At 38.2% G+C, this 12,317-nt stretch overlaps 1 protein-coding gene across 4 annotated transcripts in view; it reads right to left on the bottom strand.

Annotated features, from left to right (window-relative positions):
- LOC136771532 (E3 ubiquitin-protein ligase RNF31) overlaps positions 1-12,317 on the bottom strand; it is a 35,007-nt gene that overhangs the window by 671 nt on the left and 22,019 nt on the right. For all 4 annotated transcript variants that reach the window (XM_066723897.1, XM_066723888.1, XM_066723916.1 and 1 more), the window contains 9 exons: positions 10,053-10,235; positions 9,343-9,441; positions 8,879-8,968; positions 7,250-7,364; positions 5,449-5,567; positions 5,071-5,184; positions 4,884-4,941; positions 4,217-4,313; positions 3,629-3,797 (listed from right to left, as the gene is read on the bottom strand). In XM_066723897.1, coding sequence (XP_066579994.1) covers positions 3,629-3,797; positions 4,217-4,313; positions 4,884-4,941; positions 5,071-5,184; positions 5,449-5,567; positions 7,250-7,364; positions 8,879-8,968; positions 9,343-9,441; positions 10,053-10,235 — 1,044 coding nt within the window. The remainder of the gene's footprint in view (positions 1-3,628; positions 3,798-4,216; positions 4,314-4,883; positions 4,942-5,070; positions 5,185-5,448; positions 5,568-7,249; positions 7,365-8,878; positions 8,969-9,342; positions 9,442-10,052; positions 10,236-12,317) is intronic.

Genomic DNA, 12,317 nt, shown 5'->3' on the forward strand with positions numbered 1-12,317 from the left:
TGCCAGCTCTTCCCTTAACTAGTGCGTTGGCATGATTGCGTTGTCTTTTTGTGCAACGTTAAACTCCAGGAACACACTTAAGTGTGAAGGTATCGTAGATCCTACTCCATTTAGAGTCACTGCTCTGATCCATAATGCCCTATCTTATTCAGACTGCTATTACTATTACGCACGCACACTGAAACACACATACATGTACTTGTGGACAGTTTAAAGCTGATAGTTTATGCAAATTAAAATTGTATAATTAAATGGAATTTTACTGAATATGGGGAATTATCCTGCCTTCATTAAAAAAGAAAAGAAAAAAAGAAAAGAAAAACGGACACTAGGCACCATCTCTATTTGTCACACATTTGTGAGAAAAATACAGGACCTAAGATTTTAGGTCATATAAGAATGAATAAAAATAGATAAATGTCATGTAAGTAGTGGAAGGATAAACCCAACTGGTGACTCCACTTAGGAATGTTGTGAAGACAGCTGTGATGTCAGTGAGCTAAACAAATGAAAGTGCATGCACCACACTATTATACTCCTGCAAAGGTTTCTAAGAAATGTATATCAAAATCCAAATGTTAAACTGGAAAATCAGGCCCCCCGCATGTCTTTTTTTTTTTTTCATACCCCACTGCATGAGTTCTCAAACAGTCTGCTAAATGTGTTTTTAGGCGACATTTTCCTATGCATGAGCAGTGAAAAGTGGAAAAAAAAAAAAAAAGTCTCTTGCACAAAAGTTGTATTCAAAAGGTTTTTGTTTTTTCTAAGCTGAGGCACCAATTAGTGCATGACAGACAGTTAATTGACTGAAGATAATATTATAATACTTTTCAGTTTTAGAGCACCACAGGTAACACAACAAAATTACTTCATTGTTACGATATTGAAATTAGAGTAGTACAGAGGCAGTCATGAGTCTTATCAGCATTATAGATTACTGCAGCTTCAACCAGCAACTAACAACTACAATGGAACTACAATACACTATCAACCAGACCTGGGTCAAATACCATTACATATTTGTATTTCTGTATTGTTAATTACATCAGATACCATTTCAATGTTGTATTTGAATAATTACAAATTGTAGCCTGTTTGACAATTACTAATTTACTGTATTTGAAAATACTTTTTAAAAATATTGATATGCATTTCCAAATATTTAAATGATGTATTTTAACTAGTATTTGATATTCTCCATTTTCAATCATTTGTATTTGAATGAATGGGTTGCATTTGAAAATATATGTATACTTACAATATAAATCTTTATTCATTATAAGACTCAAAATGATAAATCACTGGAGTAAAATAACCAATTTCAGAGTTATTAAAATACTTACAGATATTTCCCCTTAACAAATAAGTAACTTTAGATAAAACTGTAACATTCATAGTATCTCTGCTGCAAACTATTTCAGCAAATCCCACCTGTAAATATGAAACAATGCAGGTATACAGATAGTAAAGGTAATAAAATACACTGCCTCCCCCCTTTTTTACATGCTAAAAAACTATATAGCACATAACTGTATCTCACCTATCAACAGCTATATAGTACCTGACAATAACTATATTCATAGAAACCAATTGAAATTACTGCAGCCATCAGGTTCAGAGTTCACGACCTTATGACTCGATGACCAACCACAAAATGCTCCCAAAATAACTTAAAATGTTTGTTTTTGAAAATGGTCTAAACACAGAACTTCTGTAGACTCAAGACACCTATATTTTTTTTTTATTTTTATTTTATTTTTTGATAATTTTGCATTTATAGAACTTGTAACAGTTTTGTTTTTCTCAAACCACGCTTTGGGCCGGACTGGACCCCTCGGCGCGTAGCATTTGATCCTGGCAGTGTAAAGGCTCGACCGGCTCACGTTCCGGCATGCACTGCAGCGGCGTGTGTTTTAGAGGCTGGTGGGCAGACAAACAGGCCTCACATCAGTGGAGCAGATATGAGAACACTTCTGTACTTCTGTACTATGATAAATAAATAGTTAAAATTAACAGTAAATTGCATGTTATTTTGTGTTAGCAAAATTATAATTGTAATTTTATTTTAAATGCTGCAGTTGTGAAAAAATAGGACTAATTTAATATATATGCATAACAAGCTAGTGCGGCAGCGTTTGTTTTAAAGCCAGGGGGCAGACATATATCAGGGGAGCAGATAAGAGACCTTCCTACTTCTTTAATTATTATTTTTTTATATTTCTTGGCAGACAGGGCAAGAATACAAAGTGCAAGAATACAGTTTAAGTACAAGGCCTCAAACATTACAAATTCAAATTTACATTAAACAGAGCAATTCAAAATGTAATACATTTTACTTCTAAATAAAATAGTTAATATTAAAACTAATTTGTAATGAAATAAAATGACAGTTTTTGATACAGCTCTTTGTTCTAAAATAATAATTTAATATATGCATTTAATGGAGTTTGGACTTGCATGCTAGTGCACATGTGAGGACCCCTGTGGCGGCTGAAAGTTGATCCTGATCAAATGTACGGATGCATTTAATCTGGATCAGAAATGGCTGTGTAAAAGCACCTAGTGATCAGGAAAAGTTCTTACCAAATTACGGGAAATACCTCACTTAACCAATAGGTGTCCACACCAAATGTGGCCAAACAACAAAAGGCCTTAGGACACACAAACTGTGATTTTCATTTTAATCATGTGATAAGTGTGGGCTTCGGGGAGGATAAAATGCATGTTGCAAATGAGCTAAATGGGGTTTCACAAATTTCAACATAAATATGGTCATAACATGACATTACTTTTGCAACTCAACATTTACTTTCAATTGGTGTCCTGATGTGTTAGTAACTAGTAACTTTGTTGTGATGTACAAATGAGATTGTATTTTCAAATACTAACCATAAATTGAAATACAAATAATTTAATACACAGAAAATCAAATACAAAAAGTATTTTCAAATACATTCAACTGGTAATTGAGAAACAGGATTCAATTTATAATCTTTTAAATTAGATTTTGGAAAAGTATTGGAAATACAGAAAATACACATTTGACCCAGGTCTGTTATCAATGGATCCCTGTGCACAAGCTACACAGGAAGGATATGTACAGTTTTCTATGCTGCCCTGAAGTATGTCTCACCATACTCATTAAAACAGCAACCAATCAAAACTTTACTCTTGGCAGTGGAGAACGAGACACAACTACACTCTGCGCTGTAGCATCTCTTCCTGCTCTGTGGAGCTCGTTTGCCAATAACCATTTTGTTATTTTTTTTTTAGGATGATTTCTGATACCCCATCACCAGCTTAGAATTGCACAGCTCTTTTTAAACAGGAAGCTGTACTCTCAAATATAGGAGAATGTAAAGTTCGTCCCACAGTACTGCAAGGACAGCGGAGTAATGGGTTCCATTTTGTGCCTTCTTCTTTCGCAGTTGTATAACCTGCATCCCAACTCCTCATTTGCATATAGCAGAGCTCTGTTACATGTATCCGATGTGCATCTTACCTTAACTTACATGATCTTATCTCAACTTATCTTGGTGATGGGTGGTGGGCTGTCAGCTACCCACAGCTTTATGATTAAGCAACCTTGAACATTCCTGAAGCCTTAGGACAACAGCAGCAATCTCACCTGTCTTAGTCGATGTAGGTGAGACTGGTCAGGTTCCTCGGGAGCAGACCCAGGGACTGTCACTTTAAAGCGTCGCAGTTCGCTGACAGCTTCATCTTTGCTGAACAGGACTGCAGGATCCAGCAAATGGCTGTTTATGAGCTCCACCAAGAACTCTTTGTAATGCAGTCTGAAACAAATGTCAAAAACCAGTATGCCAATGGCAGAAGACCCCAAAACCAACTGTCCATATACGCAATATGCTGTTTCCAGGCTGTAGTAGGTGTAGGAAACCCACTTGTTTCAACTGCCAGCACACTGCATTGGGTTTTAACGTATTCATTATGCGGAACAGAAAGGTAGTACATTGACACACTGTCTGTGCTAATTGATTCTCTTTTGTCCTTATAGGAGTGTGCGCTGCCTGCTGTTTTTATTGTATTCCTCTTTTACATTTTTTAACTTCCCTAAAAGAGATTTAAATTTGAATACAGATTCCACTTATTCCAGACACAGTGATGTACAGACACACAGGTGTTGCAGCACAGGCAATTGCCATTTCAGTGCTATTTTGTTGAACTCCATTGTTGAAGGCATTGTGATACGTACTCGCAGTGCCCCTTGTATTCTAGCGGAGCCGGTCTCCCACATTGCTTCTCCACCAGGCCGCTTTCGGTCTCTCTGTGCTCCAATACGCTGCATTTTCCTGCAAATAAACCACCCTGAGTTCAGTTCACTACAGTACAAACTCATTTCATAACTGTCTATCTTTCACTGATTCTATCAACCCTTATGAGATGTGGATGCCGTGTGTGTGGACAACAGGTGAAAATCCTCGGGAAAGTCGGGAAACAGTACTATATATATATATATATATATATATATATATATATATATATATATATATATATATATATATATTTTTTTTTTAAAGGACCAGCAAAAGTATCAGACAGCCTACCAGTCTTACATAATTGAAATAAGAAATTGTTACCTTACACAAATGTATACATTTTGCTGCCATTTCCCCACTCACAAACATAGAAAAACTAGTTTGAAGAACAGTATCTCCACAGGAGAGTTGTGTGTGAAGTTTACTATCAATGTGAAAGTTAAAGGCCAATACAAATGTGCCTGCATGTCTTTAAGTTCTAATAAACACAGCTGACCTCTTGTATTCCTCCACTCCTACTTGCACACGCCTACTGCCCACATTGTACTCTGATTCCCCCTCTACACTAAACAGCCAAGCGGGTGTCTAGCCGTTATACTCTACCAGCAGAGTTCATTGCTTCGCCACCTCTGATTTGGAGCGAATAGGACACTTTGTGGTGCTGTGAGGAGAATGGGAGACAAACAGAGCACAGCAATCAGTCTCCACCTCTTTTTTCACCCCTTCAAGGATGCACCATGAGAAAACAGAAAAACAAATGAAAAACAAAAAACAACAACTCTGTCCTTACGATAAAGAGCTGCTGCAGTCGCCGGACAGGCCAGTCCCGGAGATAGAAGAGGCAGTTTCTTGGGTGATGTGCATGTAGCCCTTTCAGACGACACTCCTCTGAAAATCTGCAAGCCTGAAAATCCCAGTTTGCAATAAATTAACATTTTAAAAATGAAATCCCCCCCTCCCTCTCCCTTACACTCTCTCAGTCTCTCTCCCTTCCTCTCCAACACTGGTTTTCAATTTTCAAAGGTTTTACTTGTCTCTTACATACATATTACTCTTTATTAATCTGATAATCCAGATGACTGATTTCAAACAGAACACCAACATGACGAGTCTCAGTCTCCATTTAGTTATTTCCTACATCAGTAGATCAGTGTGAATCAGCACTTACAGATCCCACATGGAAGGGCCTGTTGCATCCTCCACAGAACTCATACTGACACTGAGTGCACTTGAAGTGTAGGCAGCCACCTTTGGATAGGTAGAAGCGGAATCTGCAGTTTGGACAATCTAGGAGAGGAACAAAGGACAGTTACCAGTATGTGATCTATACACAGAGTACTTTTCTTTTCTTTTACTTATTCATGGCCCAATGGATCGACTAATAGCGACTATATATGAACTATTGTTCATTCAATGGTGGGAAGGTATGTTAAATACACAATTATATGTCTGTAAAGTGAAGACTTTGCCCATTAATTAAAATGTCAATACCTTGAAATAAATACTTATCTTAATAACAAATAATTTGCACCATGCAGATTTTTAGATTACCCTGAAGAGATAGAGTCCACGTTTTGGTACAATTTAAGTGAAATGTGTATTATCACTCAGCTACATATTAGCTTTACACAGAGTAAAATTTGGGAGTTTTTGTATCCCCTCTCCAATATGAATGATCACAAAATTAACAAATAAAAACATTTTTAGGAAGATGAACATATTATTAAATGAACAAACACACATGCGCATGTTATCTTAACTGCTACTGTACACGTTTTTAGGTGAAATGTGGAGTTTGTTTTCTTTTTGAAAAAGAACAGAGACCCTCCTGTATCACATTCAAGCCAAACCAACTCAGTTATTTTGCCAAATGGACCGAGACCACCTCTTTCGTTGTCTCAGTTAGTTTTGTTTTGTTTGCTAATCAAAATTACCTCCGTGAAGTTGGCACCTCATGTGTTTAGAATATGAATACAAATATATGCATTTGTTTGTGCTGCATTTGTGCTGGTTTGTGGCGTATTTGTTTTCATCAGTGCAGTTATAGTTTTTTAGATATTCATTTTTTAATAATCAGCGATGATGTCACCTAGCACCCCATCAAACTCCAAATCAATCCAAAGTGGTGGCATTAATTTATGGTATGTTTGTGCTGGTTTGTGCAGCGATATGGTTCTTGAGATATGAAACATTTTAATCACTTAACGGTGGTCTCTGTCCTTTATGCTACGATTGTGTCGATTTGTGCTGTAAAATGCATAGGCTGTTTTGGCCGTATCCGACTTCAAAAGCATTTTCTGTTTCAATATAATTCTGCTTGTAGGTTGCAGTGCAATTGCACAACAGGGTTCTTTATTCTGCTGCCTACAGCAAAGCAGGATAGTCGGGTTTGGACTGCCGACAATACCAATCAAGCAATGTTTTGCTTTAATAATAATTAAACATGTAATCAATGCATACACTTCTCCATGTCTTGTTTTCATAGGTTAGGACTACTTCATTTCATATAGGTTTAAGGCTAAAACCCTACTATGAAAAAGAAAGACTGTTAGGAACTTGTTCTGGTGCAGCACACATACAACCATAAACAGACAGCCCCATTGTTGAATGAGTGCTGCAATCTCGCTTTCCAGTCAATGTCCCCTGGAATAGTGCTGTGTGTGGAGTTAAAGCCATGTTTTTCAACGTGTTATTTTGTGCATCACAAACCGTTTTTTTGCGCAGCGCACAGCTATGAAAATATCAGGAATCATGCTTAATTTCAGCCACTCCCCCCATTTTGCACCTTGCATACGATTAAAGGGTGAACGGCGCAGAATGGATTGTGACGCGCAAAACAGCATATTGAATATGGCAAATAATGTGCATTTTTGCGCGATAGCCATGAACGCCGTGCTAACCCATCTACGCGGTGGGCAAACCCTATGAATATCTAGCCCTATGAATCTCACCTATAACTGTTCCCTTACCTATTTTATTCCTGCTGAGGATGTGCTCAAGCCGGGCGGCCTGGTATTCCGGGTTGTTGTGGAGCTGCCATTCTTTGAATTTCTCACAGGTTATTCCCTCGTGTTGTGGAGCCCACTAGACAGCAGACACATAAAGATAAAAAGAAAAAACAAACCAACAAACAAAATAATGTTTAGAACCTACTGAGTGGGTTGAGTAACAGAGTCTCAATGTACAGTGTTAAAAGTCTGATAAAACAGGAATGTGGGTTTGGGGGTTAGGGTGTCACAGTCAATCTTTTGAGTTACTATCATGCCTAATGGACTTATTTATTTTCAAGTTTCAATTTTAATGCATGGTTAGTGCTCTCAATGGCAGCACACAACAGGGCACACTTTCCCAACAAACAGACCAAAAAACTAAAACAAAACACCAAAAATCAATTAGCAATGGTATAAGTACTGGTCCAAATGGATCAACATTTTAACCTTGTGACAGTCAACACCTTGTGACACTGGTATAAGTCCTGGTTAAAAAGAAACTTGAATCACATTCTAATCTGAAGTGACACTGTGCTTTAGCATAGATCTAAATGTTAAAACCCAGTTCTGTTCTATTCAACTTCCTGATTTACTGAATCTGCATTTTGTACCCTGACACTCAGACACAGCAGTCAGGAAATATAGGCTAATCCCCAATAACTACAAAAATGATGAGTTCAATATGTGTGATAAGAGGTTTAAATACAAACGCAGTAATGCATCTATTCATATTTTAATTTATCTCGTAACTGGGAATAACATTTCCTCATTAGAGGTATTTAATTTGCTTCATTAAACGTTTAAATGACGTTTAAACGATGTGTTAAATCATTCCAAGAGAGGAAAACATTAGCTTTGGTTTTCCAAAGGCCGAGATTAACAACTGTCCTGATGCAACACTACCTCAGCGACAGCCAATGAGCACATGCCAAAAAATAAATAAAGCCAAACTGAAATGTGAACTCCAGATCATCAGATTGTTACCAGTGCTTGTGCTTCTACAAAATGATGTTAGGAGTGGATACTGACAGGCAAGAGGGCATTTATAAATATACATACAGATTCTATTCTATTTCTATTCATTCCCCATAATATTATCTCACAGAAGTGGTTGGAAGTGGGAATAAATCTCCCCACCACAAGAAACAGTGGGCAGAGGCCTTACACCAGTGAGAGCATAATTAGATCACACCAAAGCAATGGCACAATAATCAGATCTCCCTCTCTCACAGGACACTTCATTTTCTTGGCAGGCATGGAATGCATTCAGACTGATATACCTACTTCAGTACAGACATTGCACAGTGTGTTATTGTTTCACAAGTAAGAACCGAATACTTGAAGAGACCTACAGCACTGTTTTAAGCAAAGAGAAAACAACACAAAATCTACCAGTACTTTATAATACATTTTAAACTTTGCAGATCGCTTCTCTGAATCAGTTTGAAAACTATTTGAAAACATGTTTTTGTGTCAATGGCCATCTACTTTCACGTTTTACATGAAAGCCTTTTCTTGGCTTGAGTTAACTTTTCCATGCAGGGAACATGAAAACACCAGTGGGGACACTCTGGATGCTGGAGAGTGTTTCCAGGGAGGCAGACTCACAGGGGTTTTGCACTGAGAGCAGGTGCTTTTCCCACAGGAGGGACAGTCCATCCGCAACCTTTCTGCTTCATGCAGGAGCCCAAATGAACACTGAAAGGAAACACAAAATGCCTAATTTTTCAATGTTTGCCATACAGTATTTATTTCCTTAGATCACACTTTCACCCAGCCATTATGAAAATCTACAGCTAATACAACTTATCAAGTAATATTTCTGTACACGTCTTTTATTTTTTTTATTTTTTCTGGAATGAAAACTATTATGTGCAACTTTATTTAAAACATCCTGTGTCACAGTTCATTAATAAAGTAATCTGGTCATGGGAAGTTATTGCTAAACAAAACAAGGTGTTGATGATACATTACTGAACACAGCACACCCACAGCAATAAAGAAGACTTTTACGCTATACTTCAGTTTCCCTGGAAACGCGATTATTTTTAGATGAATGAAAATGCCCTTACATGCGCACACCACCGAAAGTTGGGCATCTCCAGCAGGGTTCTGTCTCTCAGCTTTCTTTGGAATAACTCATGAATTTGGGGCTCCAGGAAGTGCTTTATCTGTTCATGATAGAGATGTGGGTTGGTATCAGAAATTGTTACACAAAAAAATAGATACCTCAAGGCAGGAAGCAAAATCCATCAGATCACCGCTTTGGAAAAGAAAACAAACAAAAACACTAGTCCAGCTTAGCTTCTGACCCTAACTACAGGTCAATGCATAATTTGAGAGACATACTGTATATTCTGGGTGTGCATTTGCTTCTTTGCATTATAACTCATATTAGCTAGCTGTAGCTGTTTTGTAGTCAGGTGTGACTGACTGACAGTGATAAGGATAATAGTTCAAGAGGGGAATGCTGTAACTTTTCCAAAACAAACCTGAAGGGAGACTGAGGACCACAGTCTGAGAACCTGTAGTTTAGAGCATGTTACAATAAAGTATACAGGAAACAGTCTTGTTAACATCTAAGTTGTTGACTCACATAATGTATTTGTTCAACTGCAGCTGTTTAGCTAAATAATGCTTCAAAATCACAATGCGCACAGCTGGCTTTTCCATCATGTAAACATCACATGAACCTCTACCTAAAGAATAGTGTTCATATTTAAAGAACCCATTCCAAAGCTGTTGGGGGTCACAAGGTTTGCCACTGCTAAGTGGTTCTGACCTGTGTGTCCAGTAGGTTGAAGAAATCCATAGTTTCCTCAGTGCACCCTTGTACTTTCACATCAGGCTGATTGCAGATTGGGCACACCACATGCACAATGCTTTTCTCCTTGATGACAGAGGAGAAGTAGGCCTTGAAACATTCTTCACAGAATGCACAGGAACAGTGTGTCATGGTGATGATCTAGAAAGAGAGAAAGTTTTTAAGAACAAAGTCGGGATCACAGTAGAGAATGACATGAAGACGGGACTCCCACTGGACCCATGGGTTTTCCATAGATGGGGAAAAAAATGATGTTCAATTTTGCTGGATGGAATGGTACAGGTGTGAAGCTCATGGGTACGGGAAATTAAAAAAATATAAAGCTGTCAGGATGGGCAAGAATGGGATTTAAGCTACCAGTAATGGGCAGGAACAGGAGACAGGAAAATATATGTTTTTATTATTGTTCTTAAAAGTAAATAAACACCGATACTGTAGGTTTCCTTCCAGACAATTAAGATCAGATGTCATCATTTGAATCCAATTCACTTAACCAATGAAATACAGACTTGGATTTGCAACTGTGTCACATTATTTCAAACTGTCACAGTGAAGGTTAGGTGTGCACAAAAAGAATGGTCGAAGTAACAAAAGATGTTACAAAAGTTTGTGTTTCTTAAAAGTGCCAGGGTCTCATATAAAGAAATACAGGGGGGAAAAATGTTTGAGGCATTTAAGTGGAAATTTGTGGATGCAAAGCAGTTCAAGTATGTTGGATGCAACATTTGCAAAACTAAAGTGTATTGCAGCATGAAAAAATGATTGACTACATTTTATAAATATATAGCTAAACATAGCATTTAAGATTCTGTAATGGAGTAAGATGTTAATGTAAATGTAGAATAAATAGGTACAGCTGGTATTTAAATTCACTATATAGATACACAGATACATAGGTTTTTTATTATTTTTAACCAGAACAATATGGGATGGGATTTTATTTTTACAGGACAGAATGGGATGGCAATTAAATATACTTGGATTTGCAACTGTGTCACATTATTTCAAATGACCCATCAATAAAATTCCCATCCCAAACCATCCCATGACAAAAATTAAAAAATGTCATTCCTGTCAGAATTTTTCACATTCCATCTCATCCAGTGTATGTGTGTGTATATGTATGTATGTACATACATATATACTGGACTCCTGACTGGAAGGTTGTGGGTTCAAATCCTGGGTGGAGCAGTGCTGTTGTACCCTTGAGCAAGGTACTTCAAAAAGATTGCTCCAGTAAAATGCCCAGCTGTATAAATGGGTACAAATGTAAGTCACCCTGGATAAGAGCATCAGCTAAATGACAAAAATAATAATAATAATAATAATAATAATAATACACACCGATCAGCCATAACATTATGACCACCTGCCTAATATTGTGTAGGTCCCCCATTTGCCGCCAAAACAGCCCTGACCCGTCGAGGCATGGACTCCACTAGACCTCTGAAATTGTGCTGTGGTATCTGGCACCAAGACGTCAGCAGCAGATCCTGTAAGTCCAGTAAGTTGCGAGGTGGTGACTTGTTTGTCCAGCACATCCCACAGATGCTCGATTGGATTGAGATCTGGGGAATTTGGAGGCCAAGTCAACACCTTGAACTTGTGATTCATCAGACCAGGCCACTTTCTTCCATTGCTCCGTGGTCCAGTTCTGATGCTCACGTGCCCATTGTAGGTGCTTTTCGGCAGTGGACAGGGGTCAGCATGGGTACCCTGACTGGTCTGCGGCTACGCAGCCCCATACGCAACAAACTGTGATGCACTGTGTGTTCTGACACATTTCTGTCAGAACCAGCACTAACTTTTTCAGCAATTTGAGCTACAGTAGCTCGTCTGTTGGATCGGACCACACCTTCACTCCCCACGTGCATCAGTGAGCCTTGGCCACCCATGACCCTGTGCCGGTTCACCGCTTTTCCTTCCTTGGACCACTTTTGATAGGTACTGACCACTGCAGACCGGGAACACCCCACAAGAGCTGCAGTTTTGGAGATGCTCTGACCCAGTCATCAGCCATCACAATTTGGCCCTTGTCAAAGTCGCTCAGATCCTTACGCTTGCCCATTTTTCCTGCTTCTAACACATCAACTTTGAGGACAAAATGTTCACTTTCTGCATTATATATCCCGCCCACTGATGTTATGGCTGATTGGTGTATATATATACACTGGATGGGCTGGAACATGAAAAATTCTGACGGGGAATAAAAATAATTTTTTT

The sequence above is a fragment of the Amia ocellicauda genome, chromosome 2 (assembly GCF_036373705.1).
Source record: "Amia ocellicauda isolate fAmiCal2 chromosome 2, fAmiCal2.hap1, whole genome shotgun sequence".
Lineage (NCBI taxonomy): Eukaryota > Metazoa > Chordata > Actinopteri > Amiiformes > Amiidae > Amia > Amia ocellicauda.